Here is an 18,660-nt window from a genome sequence, read left to right on the forward strand (position 1 = left end):
TAAAAAGATTTTCTCCTCTTAAAAATGATCATACATCTGTTTTTAAAAACTGATCTGAGTGTTTCACTAAAGCCAAGAAACGAGCCAAACAAAAACTATCAACAATGAAACAAGCGTGGGCCAGGTGTATCTACTGGGAAAACCCCAAGTCACTATTTCCAACCAAATCAGAAAGAACAGTGACAGTTAAAACTCCCCAGCTGCCTCGTCTGAGTGTTGTAGATGACTCGGGTTGTGAACAGATGGAGAAAGAAGGGAATACTGGATTTAAATGTGAAATTTGGTTTGGGGTTGAGGGTTCCCGCTTTTACTTCCATGTAACTGATGCCTGGGTTTTATTTATTAATGTGCTGATTTTAAGTGGGTCAAACAAAGTAGAAACTTTTCTGGCCACTCTGTGTTTTACATATACTATTTACTCACAGGTATTTGTTTATTCATATGTACACTTAAGTTTTATTTAACATTTCTATCTGTCCCTGTAAGGTTCTTAGCTAGGACTGCTGAAGTTTAAAAAAAGAACCAGTATTTATTGAGGGTTTAAAATGTACCAGGATCTATTCTAAGTGCTTCATATAGATTTCTTCAGTTAACTTTTCCAGTAGGTCAGTTCTCGGAGGTCAGCATTACCATGATTCCCATTTTATGGAGAGAAAACTGAGGCAAAGGGTTACACGGCTAAGCTTCTCGCTCAGGCAGCCTGACCTCAGAGTTTGCATTCTTCACCATTAACTTCTCCTCCGGAACCTTCCAAGTCACCAGAGTAAACTGCTGTGGTCCAGCCTCTCAGTTCTCCTCCTACAAGCAATCATCCCGAGACTGGTTCCCGAGCGTTGGTCACGTGCAGGAACTGAGCTAGAATGGGCTCCTGAGTCTGTCACTCGGGATAAGGGCGACCACACACCCGGGTGTGAGGGCCAGCCCCGTCTTTCTGGCTGTGACCCTCAACAGGCTACATAAGCCCTTTATGCCACTTTGACGTCACAGGGACAGTAATGCTGCCTCGGAGAGAAAGGGTGACAGTGGCACAGAAATACTATGATCGTATAGTCCCTGCCCTGGAGAGACCGGGGCGGCCGGAGGGGGAGTCATGTGAATAATTACAGACTAGTACAGAAGGTTCTAGAAAAGAGAACTGCTCAAAATTATGTTGGGTCCTGGGGGCTGTGGGAGAAGAAATGGGAGTCAAACTGCAGGGAGGCGTCTAACGAAAGCGGAGTCCTGGGCCTAAAGTTCTGCAAGTTTATTCTGAACACTGTGCTCAGTGCAAATGAAGACGTTTTGTCGGAGGTGGACTAGCTCATGTGTACTGAGCACCTGCAGTGTGTGTGCCAGGCTGTGCAGGAGGGTCTCCCACGTGCCCGCCGTCGTCTAGTGTGAGCACTCGGAGGCAACATTGCAGGTGGGTATGATGAGAGCTCAGTGTTCTTCCGCATCTGAATAGGGGTGACTGTTATCACTCAGGTGACGGGCCAGAGCATGGGCCCTACGGGAATTTGTACTGCGGGGACGCTGAAAGTCACAGTGCGAAACTGATAACTTTACACGCTGTGAGCTAGAAAGAATTAATGTGCATGTTTACACATTACAGAGCAATGAGAGCCTAGGTTTTACGTGTCCTTTTCTCATTGCTTCTCGCTCTAATCTTCCTCCTGCGCTCCAAACGTCTACTGACTGTTTTGCGATAGCAAACTTATACTTCCCATCCGGAGCTGAAGGCTGCTTCTGCCCTTGTGTTCCCTGACTCAGTTAAAGCAGCTGGCGCCACCCAGCAACTCACCTGGTTTCCCCAGAGGGAAATGTGGGGGCTGTTTTCTGAGCCACCATGTCCTCTGTGTGGGTACGTCCTGAGAGCTCCTTTCTCTTTCTCCAGGCTCCCTGCTCATGATGACCCTCCCATGCCTGACTGGCGGTGACTGTCTTCCTCTGGTCTCTTTGTCTCTATTATAGTCCCTCCATCTATCGATCACCCACAAGGCGGATCCACTTCCCACTCTTTGAAGACTCAAGTATGATTATTCCTCTACTTGAAACTTGCAGTGGCTCCCTAGTGCCCACGAGATGAAGGTCAAGGGCACTGGCGTGGCATATTTAGGGCTTACACTACCTGGCCCTGTCCTACCTCTTTAGCAGCAGTAGCAGCAGCTGACGCTGGCCAGTCACTTATTGTAGCAGCTTCGGACACCTGCCCTGTCCTACTACTTTGGACCCAATCTTCCCAATGCTGGGTGTTTCCCAGGGCCCATCTTCAAACACAGAATGTGGAATTCCCATCCACTTATATATATCCAGTGGTATCATACTTTCTCAAATCCATTTTAGAGAGTCATTCCTACCAGATTATTATATATTTTCTGTCTTCTCCTCTGGACTTTCACCAAAATTTAAAAGCACCATGGCTAAGAAATAATAAAAGACTAGAAGTGCACCTAAACTTGGATGCCTTTAAATCAATGGTTCCATCACCTGACGGGGTCAATCCATACAGCCTTAGCCCCCTCTATCCCCCTCCACTGCCTTGCCCAGGGACCTCAGAAGCTAGCCTCACTAATGCTGGTGAACACGATCTGTGGGCAAAGTTTCCTCATCCAATGATGGGATTCACTGCACGGTCCTCTAGATTGGTTACACTTTCTGTTGAACAGATAAATCCAATGGCCTATCTGCTGCATAACGTAAAGATAATTATCTCTGTATTTTTTGCTTTTAGAAGCACGTTATTCTTCAATCAAAGATAATCAGCACCTAACTGAGTTTTCAGGGACAATTCCAAATGTACTTTGTTAAACGGAACAGCTCTTGTTAACAAAAATAATCGTGAATGAAAAGCAAATTATTTTTATTTGGCATGTAAACAAAATTATAATGCTGATATTGGTAAAGATAAGAACAATTCTACTCTGCTTCATTAATGTACATAAGGCCTTTATCAGATCCTTTGCAATTTATCTCTGAAGTATAATTGGAGCTTAAAAATAAAGAAAGGAGAAAGTTTAGTTACTAGCATTAGATTGACCCATTTAGGAGATGACTTGTACAATCCAAATGACTGCTCCTGATATACTAATGTCTATTAGAAAAGAATGCTTAAAAAAAAATATATATATAAGTATTATGAAAGCTGCTTAAGGTTCAGTGTACTTGGTGTTTTGGAATAATTTACCTATTTCCAAATATGTGATCTGCCTCAGTGTTGAAATCAGGGCCTAAGTTCCAATAATCATATGATATAAACAAATCAGCTGACTGGCCTGGGGTAGGACGTTATCATCATTAATGACTTTTTTAAAGCTAAGTTTTGGGGCATCTGGGTGGCTCAGTTCGCTGAGCGTCTGACCTCAGCTCAAGTCATGATCTCACAGTCTGTGAGTTCAGGCCCCGCGTCGGGCTCTGTGCTGGGCTGACAGCTCAGAGCCTGGAGCCTGCTTCGGATACTGTGTCTCCCTTTCTCTACCCCTCCCCTGCTCATGCTCTGTCTTTCTCTCTCTTAGAAATAAATAAACGTTAAAAATTAAAAAAAAAAAAAGTTTCGAGTCTAGAAAAACATCTTAACAATTTTAACATGTGTTCAAAGATAAAAAGTTAAAAACCCCTTTAACACCGATTGGATAAAAGTTCAAATCGCTTTCTAGTCTAAACAAGACTCTTCCATTTATTAAAGACCCAGTGTGGATACATGCTAGCAAACTGTCTTTCTGCAATTTGAAAGGGAACACTTTTTTTTTTAAATAGCAATTATTTTTTATTTAAAGTTTAAAAGGTAGGGCCAAACTCTAATCCCATATAGGCCCGTGGGCGTTCTCAGCAGGATTCTCATCCTATGCCATCTGATAATAATAGATCACTCCCTCTTGTTTATTTTAAGAACTCCCCCAGCAAGATGGGGTTCGCATCAACGTACTTAGATATTGTGAGTAGAACTCGCGGTTGCAGAGACGGCACATTCTTAAATTTGTTTATGGTCATGTGGATATGAAATGGCAAGTCAGATGGGTATCTTAGATGTTGCCCAACATCTGGGACCTCAACAACTTTCTGGCTATGATATTAAAATAGAAAAACCTTTGCCGAGCATTAACCTATCATTACACGGAGTAAATGGCATGGCAGTACAACCTAATTAGCAGTGTAGCTTGCATCTATAAAATAGAATTAGCACTACTGCTCTTTTTTTTTATTATTAGTTTGTGTTTCTAGAAAGGTGTGACCTTATCTGTAAGGTTCTATTCATTTATGCCCATTTACAAAGGATTTAATTATGTTCTTTTAGCTCTCTGCACTGAGGAAATTGAAAACGGCCACTTCAGAATTGAAACTGGTAAAGAAATTAGTGAGCAGGTTATTTACCCCATCACCCTCCTTCTCTCAGCGATAAAGAACGGAAACCCGTTCAAATAAATAAGGTAGAAGATTTTCGGGAGAGGAAAATCAAGGCGAGGAAATGATTAATAGTCTTCCTTTCCTCTTTCCCACGCGTCTTTTGCAAGTTTCTCTAGTTTTCTGGGGCAGGGCGAGTTCAGGGGAAAGTGTAGTAAGACGGTAAAACCCTGCAAGTTATGTCACATTCGTGTCAGCAGCCAGAAAACATCGACTTACATCTGAGGCCGGCGACTCCAGGACAATGCCGAATCCTAGGACGCGGCTGTCCCCAGGGGACGGGTGCTCGGCCGCCGGGGCACCGGACTGCTCAGAGGCCACTGCTGTCTTCTCGGCTCCTAACACGCCGGCCTTCTGTTTTGCGGGCAGAGGCTCAACAGTCTTTGGGGGCACTTTTTTCTTTTTATTTCTCTTGCGCGAGACCGCGGCTCGCTGGGAGCATATGAGGGAAATCGGGGGTTGTTGTCTGTTTTGGGCTCCAGCTGCGAAGAACAAACAGAAATGGGGTACAGACACCTGAGTCTCACTGAGGAAAAGTTATCACCCCTCTGTCTACACGGCCCAGAACACTGGCACCGAAATGGAGTTCAGTCAAGGAGGCAGGCCAAGGTCAATCCCCTGCTAGACCTGCAGGGCACCAACTGATGTCTCTGGAGCACTTTAAAGTGCGACACGCGGAGAAGCAGCTCAGACAAAGCCGTGTCCCTGCCGCTGGTAAATCACAGTTACTGCTGCTGCTGTGTTCCGTGGAAGAAAGGGATTCTGAGCCGTAGGAGAACAGCTGAGCGTGATTTTACAAGTCGCAGCATATTTGTCTATAAAGGGGAACTCAGAACTTAAGGTAAGTCACACTCAGGAACATTCCGATTGTCCCTTGAGGATAAAATGATCATCAGTGGTGAGCAACCTACAGGCACCAACACTGACCAAGACTGAGGCGATGGTGATCATTTATTAAAGAATCAGTGTGGGATGATTAGCATGCACGCGGGCAAAAGCCCGCTAGTCATTTATCAGGGCCAGTTACCCCTTCCTCACAAACCAGTGTTGTCGCACACAGCTTCCGCCATGGCACCACACTACTGGATTCTGACCAGGCTCCTCGCCACACCTGGGTTTTGGGGGGCTGAAAAAGCAGGAATGATACAGCTCTGCTCAAGTCGAGAAGACTAGTAAAATCCAGAAACAGGTTGAGTTCCGGAGATGAAAAGCACTGAGCCAGGACCAAGTACTAGCACTGAATACACACTTAAGGAAACCAAGGATGGTAATTATAGTTTTCACAGATGTACGTTGGCAAGTAATGTTTGTTAACCATTTAAAAATATTCTGATGGAAAGTGTAATAGAAAAATATGGCATCATTATTTAAATCCTCATGTATCAATATGGCTTACTAAATATGATCACAGGATATGCCTGCCTTTTCACAGAAATAAGCTGAATGAAAACTAAAGATCTTTACATGCACATAAATATGGACCATCTCCTATCAGTTTGCAAATAAAGGATATATATACTTTGAACTTGGTATTTGCATTTCCCAGACTGGCAAGAAATTTCTAAGTATCAGAAACGAACTACTTGGGGTGCCTGGCTGGCTCAGTTGGTGGAGTGTGCGACTTCTGAACCTGGGGTTATAAATTCGAATCCTACACTGGGTTTACAGATTACTTAAAAAAATAAAATAACAAGAAATGAGATACTTGCACTGCATCGGAGCACTGAAAAGGTTTTTAGCCACCTGAGCAGTAATTAGTCTAATTCACTGCTGCTTGACCTTGGCTGCAAGTTAGAATCACCCGGGAGCTTTTAAAAAAAGTCAGTGCCTCATAGCCTCACCCCAGACTAAGTGAGTTGGAATTTGCAGGGTGGTTCCCCGGCACTGAGATTTTTTTTTTAAAAGCTTCTCGAGTGATCCACTGAGCAAGCCTGAGGAAAGAACTTTTCTCTGTTCTCCAGATTTTCACCCAAGGCTAGATGTCCATGCCCAAAGTTAAATGGACAGTGGAAGCAAAATAATAATAATAATAATAATAATAAGCCTCACTATTCTAAATTAAAAGTGAAAATACTTTTGGTTTAAAGTATTTAAACACAGTCACTGAGTTTTTCTTCTCCGTTTGCAAGTCTAGACAGAGCCACAGTCTCCTGTATCCAGACCTTATCGCTTCATCTTACTCCTTGCTTTTTCTCCCTGAAGTAAAGGCGAAACTTCCTAAATATAACTTAAGTCTAAGTTTTATAGGCAATAAACCTTAAGTAAATCTACCCACACAATGCAAATTCTTAAGTTTAAGGAAATGAAAGGGTAATTTTTGCAGTTTATCCTTTCTGCTAGCGGACAGCCCCGGCATCGTTTACCGCCCTAATCTACAGAGGCTCAGAAAGGGAAACACAGTGACAAAGTGGCATTTACTTAATAGATTCCAAAAGGGCTTCGGTCAAGGATTTAGATGGTTGCAATTTGTAGTTTCTCATTTCAGTAGTAAGGAGCTTAAGTAACAAAATAAATCATCACAGTTTCATATGCATATTTTCTTAACTGCTAACAGATTCTTCCTCGGAGAAAAGAATCTGTGCATCATGAAGGGACCTTCCTTGCTGAGCTCCTTGCCGGGGAGATGTTCCTTCCGCCGCAGGGTCAAGGAGAAGATGGGTTACTGTGGAGGATCAGGGGGAGTTGCCTGCTCACTGGCCCGACCAAAATGCTGTTCTTTCCTTGGGCTAAAACCGAATTCACAGGAAATCAGATGGTGCTCTTCAGAGGGCCTTTTGCTCACCTTATTTTCATGTGCTCTTGGGTGATCGGTGTGTCTAAATATTAAGCTTTTTATACCCAAACCACATCGCTGAATATTAAAATTTTACTAGAATTCACTGCATGGCACCAGGTGCCATTTCTGAGTGAAGACCTTCCTGAGTTACAGGGGCGGGGTGGCAATGCAGGTCACATACAACTGTGCTATTTCCGCTCAAGGAGTTTTCCCTCCCCAGCGGAGGCCTTCATGAAGTGATTTATTATTTTCTGTGCCTGTGACAAAAAAGTTCCGTTCCCCGCCACCCCCCCCCCCGCCCCCCATCTGTGGAGATTAGAAACCGCAGCCTGCTGTCATGGTGCCCCAGACGTTGACGAACGGCTCCTGGTCTCCAGAACACTAGAGCCTGTGTGCGGCTTCACAGAGTTCGTTTCGTTTGCTAAGCCCTCCTGTCTGGGCAAGAGTCCCGCGAGTTAGATATAAATGCTGCAGTTACAGATGAGAAATCAGGGTGCAGAGAAGCCACACAGCTTTGCTGGGAGGGCTGGGACTCTGACCCCGACCCTCAGACGCCCTGCTCCTTCATTCCCCAGCTCCGCCGACACCAGCGAGAACAAGAGAGGCGTCGTGGTGTCGTGTAAATCAAGAAGACAAGACATGAGGGGTCTTGGAGCTTCCACATCCTGAATATTCATCCAGGAGATGGGCCAGAGGCAGGAGCTGAGGGCGCCCGTGCTCCTGAATGTCCCCGCGGGGAGAGCCCACGCTCCTGAGAGGCCCCCCGCCCAGCCCCGGCACTTAGGCAACAGTGCATGGTGACTCCCTACTGTCACGGCGAGCCCCAGAGGGGACGGGGCGGTCGTGGGGGTTGGCGACACGCACGGGCCCCCCACACAGAGCACTTCAGGAGGTAGGGGGAGTCAGCCTCACGTTCTTTCTTGATGTGAACTTCCCTGTCGACTCACATTAGGAAAGGGAGCTGGAGAACCATGCCCACCTTCAAGTGTGATCGTTTCAAAATTCCAGGAACTGACATTTGTGAAGTAGTAGGGGTGAGGGCGGGAACGACATGGAGCACACGTACATTGGCGCAGGAGAAGCCGGGTTAGCAATAACAAATCTGCTAGATCTGCTGAAGGAAAAATGTGTTGTAGACAAAGCTGAGAAAACGGACGCTTGGAAAAGCGTGGCAAGACAGCGAGGTGGGAGGAGAGCTAGCCACTGAAAGCAAAACAAACATCCCGACAGAAGATGTCAGGTACGCACGACAATCGGGGGACCCCATCCCAGGCCTGGTGTCTGTACCTGCTTGAATTTGCATTAATTTCCGCATAGTCCTGAGCTCCTGGAGGATGGCCTGCAAGGTCGACTGGCAGTTACACGTGCAGCAGTTTGCTCCACCTGACGAATTCACTGCTGGAAGTTCTCCTGAGCATCAGAGAGAAGAATGGCATACTCCGAACGTCAACAGTGCAATTATAAAGAGGAAAAATAAAAGGCATCTTTATAGCATTTGGAAGCATGTAAGGAAAACGTACCTAATAACTGTTACCGTCTAATTGCTGGGGTCTGACTTTAGCTAACGACTCAGGCTTCTGCACCGTTAGGTGCGTGCCTGCACATGCGCCCGTGGTGCGCCCACGACGCGCTGTGGGCAGGCCTCCCCAGTGCCAGATCAGTGCCTCCCAGGTCACACCCCCATTCAAGTTCACTAGAAATACAATGCTGCACAGAAACGCAGGCTCTGAGAATAGCCTTAGCAAAAACCTTGTCGCACGTTATACATGTTCACGTTAAAAATTAAATGTGTCTACGGGATGCCTGGGGTTAAGCATCTGACTTCAGCTCAGGTCATGATCTAACGGCTCATGGGTTCAAGCCTCGTGTCAGGCTCTGTGCTCACAGCTCAGAGCCTGGAATCTGCTTTGGATTCTGTGTCTCCCTCTCTCTCTCTGCCCTTCTCTGCTAATGCACTCTCACTCTCTCAAAAATGAATACACATTAAAAAAATTAAATGTGTCTATTAAAAAATAGTTTCGTAGTATGAAGCATGTTTTTCCAAATTAAGAACTGTCACCACATTAAAACTTCCAGAGCATTCTCTGGGAGTGGTACGCGTGGGGTGGGGGAAAGCCAGGGACGAGGGTATGTATGGGAGGATGGATGTATTTGAACTTGGTGGGTTACAGGGTGTTGGGCTGCTGGCTGTTCGCCAACTCAATAAAGGACATCTTCATGCACCTTTTTCTCCATTCCCCTATCCTACATTTCCCTCCCTTTACTCTCTTGATCTCTGTTTAAATGTAGTGATCTTTTCCTTAATAAAATGGTCCTCTTAAGGTAAACACAGATTGCCCCGTTGTGCTTGAAACCCGCCGGAACACTTGGAAAGGCGCTCCTTCCGCAGTGTTCCCTCCAGCATCTGTGTCCAGCCCGACTACTGTGAAGTGGGAGGCGCTGCTGGAGGTGCACGGGGAAAGTTCCAAGGCACTGGTCCAATTAAACCTTTTATTATATACTAAATATAACTTTAATCCCACCGTATGCATTATTTGTGGACACTGTAAAAAAAAAATTCACCACGGCAAAACCGTGAAATACATATGGCTAACTTTATGCCTGGAGTAACGCAATTATTTACATTCAAAGTTGTAGCGAACTGAGATGTTTAAAACTGCAAATAATTTCAATGAAATTCCAAGGAGTCACAGTTCTATACAATGAGTTTCGAGAAAATATGCAAATGACAGAACACAAAAATCTATTTTCAAACCAACCTGGGGGAACTTATGTGTGTAACTTTTAACGTTCATAATGTTTTCCAGAGCGAATCCGCCACCCTTGCTGTGTGCTGGGAAGCAGAATGTTGTTCCCCCAAAACTTACTGGTGTAAGGGCTTAGTGACCTGATGCACACCTCAGGTGTCCTATTTCTCTTACTGTTTCTGCCACGGCAGTCAAATTAGGAGGGCCTTATAGAACAGTCCTAGTCACTATTCTCAGCGCTGTCTTGATCATTTTTAGAGGACAAAACCAACCGTTCCCAGCCTGTTATAAATCATTTTCTAATTTTAAGGAGAACGGACTTTTCATTTTCATGGAGGAGTCTTTCAAGAGCCATGTGCCCTAACCTGGAAACGTGCCAGCGTGTGAATCTGACCCTGGCTTATGCAATACTGAAAGAGAAGACTCCGTACGTCTCGTGGGGTCCCTTGTCGCCAGTGTCTCAGATGGCTGTTTATGCCTCTGAACTGGTTACTGCAAACTGTGTTAAAAAAAAATCGAGACAATTCTCTTCTTGAAGGAATAACAAACGTGGGGGGAAAAAATCCTTAACGTTTCAAGGAAACTGACGATGTGGTCTTTTTCCTTGTTCTCTCTGTGGAAACTACAGATCTGCGCATTCATATATAATTTATGGAACAAGTAACATCCAGTGTCACTGGTAGGAAAGTTAACACATCTAGAAAAACATCATCCAATTTTTTTAAGGGAAAAAAATTGCCATTTCTTCCCCTGAACAATTAGGAGCTTAAGTTAAGGAAATTTAACTCTAAAAGGGTAATTTTCACCCCTAATTGAAGCAAATTTTATGACATGGATCATCTGGTTCAGTTGCTGGGATGTGAGGTTAAAGCAAAGGGGACACCAGTCACTAGGATACTGGGACAGGTGTCCCCACCTCCCTAACCACGACTCTACTGACAATGCAGAAGAAAAGCGAAGAAATAAAGCAAGGGGATGTATGAATGACACACCATATGACCAGAAGTTTCGATGACAAAGGGGAGCTCCTTCTGCCCCCGTGTTCAGTCTCTCCCGACAATGTCTATGGTGGCAAATGATGGCTTCCACCTCTTAAAGAGCGAAAATCTCTACGAACACATTGTCACTTCTAATATGGAGCCTCAGTCTCTCTTGCTTCACAATTCTAATTTTTTATACTCTAAGTGTAAGTCAGCTAAGGCAGGTGATGATGGGGGGCTTTAATGTACTGAGCTCAAAAACTCTGCTGAATATTTTGGGGCACCGGGGTGGCTCAGTTAAGCGTCCTCCTCTTTTTAAAAAAATTTTTTTTAATGTTTATGAGAGGCAGAGAGTGATCAGGGGAGGGGCAGAGAGAAAAGGAGACACAGAATCACAGAATCCTTAGCAGGCACCAGGCTCCGAGCTGTTAGCACAGATCCTGCTGTGGGGCTCGAACTCACGAGTGGTGAGCTCATGACCTGAGCCGAAGTCGGATGCTTAACCAACAGAGCCACTCAGGTGCCCCAAGCTCGGGTCTTGATCCCATGGTCCATGAGATTGAGCCCTGTGTCCACCTCTGGGCTCTCTCTCTGAAAATACATTAACTTAAAAAAAATTTTTTTTTTAAAAACCATGATGAATATTTAGAAATACAAATAATTTGGACAGCCCCTACCCCCCGCCGCCCCTCCATTCTCAATGCCTGATAAACCATACCGTTGGAACTCCCGGTGGTATGGGGCTGACTCTGGAAGGTTCTAGAGCGGGTGCCGTACTGCCCTGAGAACTGCCCGCTGGAGGGTGGTAACTCATTCCATGCACCACGTGAAGAAGGTTGGAGGCTCTGTGGGGCCTCAGCAGTGGAGTTCAAACGCGGAGGCCAGACCGAATCCAAATCCTGGGGCTCTTCTTTCAATTTTTCTCCTTCCTTGCCGACACGCTGATAGACCCTCCCGGTGCTGTCGTTCAGCAATCTTCTCATTCCTGTAATTTGTTTTTTAATTTCCATGCTTTCGTTTCCTAATGGAAACAGGGTCAAAGAGATCACTGTGCATGAGCAGAAGAAAAAGTAATCCACTACCAAAAAAACCTCCAAAAAAACCCACCCCCCTTCTTTGGAAATGGAATGATTACTGAGTCCAGATGCAAGCTTCTAGAAACTTAAACTATAAAAATTAAGGGCAAGAAAATGGCTCGCACCATTAGCACAGGATGCTCTCCGGTGAGATACGGGCAGTGGAGGCATCACCTTCAGACATGACACTGGAGCCAAGGGAGGAGGGCTTTCTCCGGCCCCGACTCAGGGGAGACACTCTTGGAATTATGCCTCCCTGGATGGACCTGCCCAGACCACTGCCACCTCCACTTTGTAACTCTGTGCACAAGAGAATCCCACCTCATCTACAGTGTTTGTTTGTTAAAAAACACGTAACATAAAATTTACCATCTTAACCATTTTTCAGTGCGCTGTTCAGTTAATGCTGTTCGTGCTGGTGTGTGACAGACCTCCAGAACTGTGCGTGAAGATTCCTTTTCCATAAAGGGATTTTTTTGGGAACTAAGGTATCTCTGTCCTGCACTAGGGGTATTTAATAAATATCATTTAAAGATAACTCTCAAATCATACAGACATAAAATATTTTCTGTAAATAACAACATTACAGGATGGTATTAGGAGCTGTTTGGAATATCTTATCTTCCTAAACTGTGCATCAGCTGGTATCTTCACAAAGAATGAGAAAAGTGGATTTTTTCCCTCTAATCTGGGTGTTAAAAGACTCTCACAGTCACTCAATTAAATGCTTGAAATTTAAACTATGATAAAAAGAAAAGGCTTTTTCTACATAGTGGCTGCCAATAAATACAGACATTTAATATAAATGATGTTTTAATGTACTTAGCATCATATAAGCCAGGTTTCTCTGTAGAATCAGTAACTGCACAATGAATCTAGGTATTTTGTGTTGCCTGGTTAGATATTTACCTAATTGGGGCGCCTCAGTGGCTCAGTGGGTTGGGCATCTGACTTCGGCTCAGGTCATGATCTCACAGCACAGCTTATGGGTTTGAGCCCCACCTTGGGCTCTGTGCTGACAGTTCAGAGCTTGGGGCCTGCTTCGGATTCTGTGTCTCCTTCTCTCTCTGACCCTCCCCTGCTCACAGTCTCTCTCTCTCTCTCAAAAAAAAAAAAAAAACACTAAAAAAAAAGATATTTAGCTAATTAATGTATGGATACATTACTGACTATAAAGAAATTTTTATATACTATTTTGAAATAAGTATCCCCAAGTTTCAAAAAGGTCATAAAAATATTAACTCTGCCTTTGATATCTAACATGGGTGAACACAAAAGTGACACAGATTTCCAAATTTACAATATTGTTATGTGTTGGTATATGCTTCAGAGAGGAGAAATGTTTTCCTTTGTAATAAAACTCTTTTTATATCAAACACCTATGAAAATTACAACAGAGAAACACTAAGTGATACTCCAGATTTTATGGGAATGGATGACTAAGCACAATTTAAATACTGCAGAGCCAGCAAAATTTATGACCTCCTCAGGATGTGCCGGAGCAGGGTGTGTCTGAAAGGGCTACGGGAGGAATTCCGAAGGAAACCTACAGGCAAACTGTCAGTTTCAGCATCCAAACACGCACTTTCCTGGCTAGGGAACAGCACCATCTGGGCAAGAAGCTTCGTTCCTGTGGGGTGTTTAGCCTCCATTTTCTAGAGCAGGGAAGTCGTACACGCATCACAGGCTGCAGCACACTGATCTTAGCTGGCACTGCTGGTGGCTGCCACTCCCCTCCCTCCTGGCATCCCTCCTGCGCCGGCTCGGCCGCTTTCTGCCCGGTTCTCGAGTCCGTGCCAGCTAACTTCTCCACACAGACCCTGACACTTCGAGCAGAAGGCATGCTCTCTTTTCAAAGGTTCCACCTCTGGTCTGGCGACAGAGCTCTGTGATGATAAAGTACTGTCTTTAGGGGAAGAAAGCCAGTCACAGGATTCTGGAACTTTCTAAAAGCAAATCTGCTTTGTTGCAACCTTAGTGTCTGGATTCTGAAAATTACCAGAATCAACACACGATTTGAGTTTCACACGTGTTCTATGCTTGTGTGGAGGACCAGAAGCTTCTGCTTCAGGGTGAGTCCAAGCAAAGAGGTGAGAGTTTAAAGGGGACCTCTGGTTGTGGGCTGTCCCAGCCACATTTAGAAACATGTCTTCCAAAGTCAAAACAAAGCCCGACCAAATGACAAATCAGGAGCCGGCAGGGCCTGAGGAGGAAATCGGGGTGCTGCGAAGGAGGCCAAGGCAGACCCGACTGACCTCACACAGGGCACGCTGCACGGTGTCCCTCTAAAGGACTGAAGACAGACAGGTGCAGAGGTGAGAGCTGCAGAAGTCAATGAGAGGAGAGTGGAAAGACTGAGGAGGGTGGAGGAAGGGCTGACCTAAGAAGCTTCCAGAGGACACAGGCTGGGCATCCCTGGAGGACAACATATGTACGCGAACGGTCTCAGGGTAACCGCTGGGAATTGTCTTTCCTCTGGCCAATGAAGCAGGGAGCAGCCTTAACCATCCTGCCTCGGGAAGAAGTCCTGGAGCCTCAATGCACCTGAAGGCGACAATGGGCTTCAACAAAGAGAGGGGGAAACGCTGCTTTGCACGGTGGGGGCAGATGGAGCAGAGGGTCAGAAGAGAGACCTGAAGACCAAATGCAGGGCTGGGGAAAGAAGCAGGTGGGCCCGACACAGACTGGGACGGAGCGGGTGCCCCACACAGGCAGAAGGGAGGAGCTGGCGGAGGCTCAGGCAGCAGGTGCTCGTGTGGTCCAGTGGACAGGCCCGGGCTGGACTCCTTCTCAGCTGCACTAACCTGCTGCTTGATACGAGACAAGTCACCTCTGACCCCCAGACTTCGGCTTCCTGAATCACAAAACGAAGGTCTGAACGGGCATGTGCAGTAGTGGCCGAGGATTGATGTGGGATGTTCACAGAGTACCTGATGCCTCTAAAATCACAAGTACCCTTCTCGGTTCTGAGTTTCTTCTGTCCTCCCAGTGGGGGCCCCTGGTTTTTGTTGTTTTTTTTTTTAATTGAGGGGGTGCAGTTCTTTGACTTAAAGAGAAATGGTGGGAAGTGTAGAAGATTGAGGATGGAAGTGTTACTTGACGTCGGGATCAGAAAGCCTCAGGAGCCACGGGCTAGCTCCAGAAGCATGATTCTATGAGGAAAGGGGTGCAATTTCCAGATTTCTTTCCAAATCTATCTCTTTACTTACACTCAACTCCAAGACATTGAATCTTTTTAGGAAAGACAAACAAAAAGAAATCTTACTAAAAGGTAAAACAACCTTAATTGCAATCCTTTTGAGACTTTGGACAGGTCTAAAACTGCAGGCTGAATTCTATCTTTGGCTAAATTCTAAGACTCTACCACATCACTTTTCTTTACATAAAGAACACATACAGATGTGTAATAATAATTATACATACACTGATTATGCATAATAGTACATATGGAGTAAGTTATCATACATGATCTCTCTTAACTTGGCCAGAAGGATACACAACACAGACCATGAATATTCATGGTCTGGGATGATAAAAGAAAAAGATGGTAATGTACAAACATACAGCGAGAGACTGTACATGAACATCTCAGGTCTATCTAGAAATGAGTTACTATGGAGAGTCATGAAACAGTCATCATATCTTTCCCCTACAAATGTATCGGTGTTGATGTATAGTAGGTATTCCCTAAAACTTTCTTTTTTTAAAGCTTATTTATTATGAAAGAGAGTAAGCAGTGTAGAGGAGGAGGAGACAGAGAGAGAGAGAGAGAGAGAGCGCGCGCGAGAGAATCCTAAGCCGGCTCCAAGCTGTCAGTGCAGAACCTTATGTGGGGCTCATTCTCACAAACCATGAGATCATGACCTGAGCCAAGATCAAGAGTAGGACACTCAACCAACTAAGCCACCCGGGTGTCCCTTCATAAAACTTTCTTAAGTGAATGCAAGAAATGGCTTATCGAAACCAGAATGAATCCAGTAGAATTAAATGTAATACTAAAGTTATAAGTAAGCAAAAAATTTATAGAGTAGAGTGAAAAAGTAGAATAAAATTGCTCAACAAGCATTTAGCAAGCACCTTTCGGGCACAAGAAATATAAAGATCATCTGGTACAAATTCAAAGGTAGCCTCTGTCCAAATCTCTCAACATTTTTAACCCAAATCCCTTTATATTGATTGGTTGTTCTGAAACCTGGTCCTGACTTTTCCTAGACTCTTGGCTGACTCCGAACTCTGTTAACCGTGTGCCCCAGGATGTCAGGGTGCCAAGTGTCCTACTGTATGATGACTGCTTCCTCCTATAGCTAAAGACCCTCCCTGAGGGTCCCGCTTTCCCTATAGTCCCTGCATGAAAGATATTCATCCCCCATTCCCTTGGGGCTGGGAATTGTGTCCCCCCAAAATGCCACACTTCTGGCCCCAGGAGAAAGTTCGCTGTTGTTTGAGTTGAAGTCACAGGGCTATAGCATCTTCCCCCTTCTTCCTGAAAAGCAGTTCTGTGTGCCAGGAGTTCAAGCTCTCTGTGGGGAAGGGCGGGATGGGGCTGAAATGGACAGGGAGGTCATCTCGTTACGGACCATACATGACAGGTGAAGGAAGAATAATGTTACATTGAAGATACTGGGCTATCTGGGTAATTAAAAAAAATTTTTTTTTAATATTTTATTTACTTCTGAGAGAGAGGCAGTGTGAGCAGGGGAGGGTCAGAGAGAGAGGGAGATACAGAATCTGAAGCAAGCTCTAGGCTCTGAGCTAGCTGTCAGCACAGAGCCCGACACAGGGCTCGAACCCACGAACTGCGAGATCATGACCTGAGCCGAAGTCAGGTGCCCAGGCACCCCTATCACTCTGGGTAATTTTAGGTTCATTATCTCTTTCAACAGAAGGCTGGTAAATAATGAGACCTATCCTTTAGAAAAACAATTTTGGCAAAACTATGGTGAGCTGTGGTGTGGGGACAGAAGACCAACTACAGTGTCATTGCTAAAGGCTGGGTGAAGGGCCATGACAGTCTGTGCCGGCACCGAGGGGGTGCGGCTGGAGAGACACATTTAAGGAGCTTCATCGGATGGACCCGGGGAGGGACTGGATGTAGGGCTGGGTGTGGGGGTGGTGAGGCAGAGAGTCTGTGAAAGCTAACGCCAAGGTTTCTGGCTTGGGTGACTGATGGACACTAACACCAGTCAGAGAATTAGGAAAAAAGGTTACTGTGGAGTGAGCTTATAATGGGCCAGGTTTTGACAAAGAAAATTCAGATAATAAGCAGCAAGGAGGAATGCAGCCGCATGGACATGAAGCTGACCCCAGAACCATTCTGTGGGTAGCTGCTGCCACTACTACCGGCAGTAGTTGGCCCTTTGGACTGAATAAGCCCCTGGGGATTACTAACAAGTCAGGGGCTGGAAGCATACCTTATATAGAGATGCCAGATTTCCTATCAACCTAGCGTGCAGAAGCACAAACCCCCCTTTCAATATCAAAAGAGCCCTGAGCTCATTTGTTTCTAAGCTGGCAAAGTGGGTCACCCCATTCCTCCTGGGCTCCCAACCCTGGGGCAGGTGGCGGTCGCCCTGGTCAGAACTGAGTCACCTCCAACCCCAACTCTGTCCTCCCCAAAATCAAGTCCACCACCAGGGTGCCACACTTGGTAACGTGCCTCAGCAGGACAGAATCCTAATGAACTGAACCAAAGGGCCCTTTTCCCCACCGTATTCAGTACTGGTCGACTTTCATTACAGTATCGCATCTAGTTTTGTACTATTTTAAAGAGGCCGCTGAGAATCTTTAGATTGTGAAAAGTCAACAGGAGAGATTAAAGGGTCAAAGACAGGCTACAGAAGTTGGGTGTTTGAGAAATAAGTTACAATTATCGGGTGACTCGTCTTCACCTCTACTATGGGTTGTTACGGGGGAGGAGGGACACTGTTCTTCATCAACAAAGAGAAAAATGGGGGCGCCTGGGTGACTTAGTCGGTTAAGCGTCCGACTTTCGCTTAGGTCATGATCTTGCGGTTCGTGGGTTCGAGCCCCGCATCGGGCTCTGTGCTGACTGCCAGCTCAGAGCCTGGAGCCTGTTTCAGTCTGTGACTCCCTCTCTCTCTGACCCTCCCCTGCTCACGCTGTCTCTCTCTCTCTCTCTCTCCTAGAAATAAATAAAAAATATTAAAAAAAGTTTAAAAAAAAAAAAAAAACAAAGAGAAAAATGGACGGAACTCCACCTTCCAGGCAGGAGGCTGGGCAACATACGGTCTTACAGACCTGACCCTTCCAGTCAGTGCATAAACACCAACACAGTGGACACGCATCCGAGAGCACGTGCCTCAGCAGTGGCAAGGATGCTTTTCTCTTTGGGATGATGAAGATGATGCAAAAGCTCTGGAAACAGTGGTGGTGGTCACATGGCATTGGACATACTTGCAAAACAGAATGCTTTCATACTCCTTGCGTTTTTCAGGTAATGACACATTCAGGTAGAAAAAGGTTGAGGGCATCAGTTAGGATGATCAGGATTTGTACTAGATAGCCTAAATATCTCCTCTCAAATCCTAGTAGAAGCAGCCTGGGGCCGTGTCGTAGAAAAGACGTACCCACCGCTGGTCAGATAACAGCGGTGACAGAAACAGGAGACAGGGCTCTTCCCGCCAGCGCTGCAGCTCTTGACGAACGGGGCTCAGAATAAAGGAATGTGAAGTAGACTCCATGCT

General features: G+C 45.5%; 1 protein-coding gene across 10 annotated transcripts in view; it reads right to left on the reverse strand.

Annotated features, from left to right (window-relative positions):
- BEND7 (BEN domain containing 7) overlaps positions 1–18,660 on the reverse strand; it is an 89,251-nt gene that overhangs the window by 49,493 nt on the left and 21,098 nt on the right. For all 10 annotated transcript variants that reach the window (XM_039239994.1, XM_039239999.1, XM_039239996.1 and 7 more), the window contains 3 exons: positions 11,599–11,901; positions 8,441–8,563; positions 4,597–4,859 (listed from right to left, as the gene is read on the reverse strand). In XM_039239994.1, the coding sequence (XP_039095925.1) occupies positions 4,597–4,859; positions 8,441–8,563; positions 11,599–11,901 (689 nt within the window). The remainder of the gene's footprint in view (positions 1–4,596; positions 4,860–8,440; positions 8,564–11,598; positions 11,902–18,660) is intronic.

Source organism: Hyaena hyaena, unplaced genomic scaffold (assembly GCF_003009895.1).
Source record: "Hyaena hyaena isolate Hyena2069 unplaced genomic scaffold, ASM300989v1 scaffold_165, whole genome shotgun sequence".
NCBI lineage: Eukaryota > Metazoa > Chordata > Mammalia > Carnivora > Hyaenidae > Hyaena > Hyaena hyaena.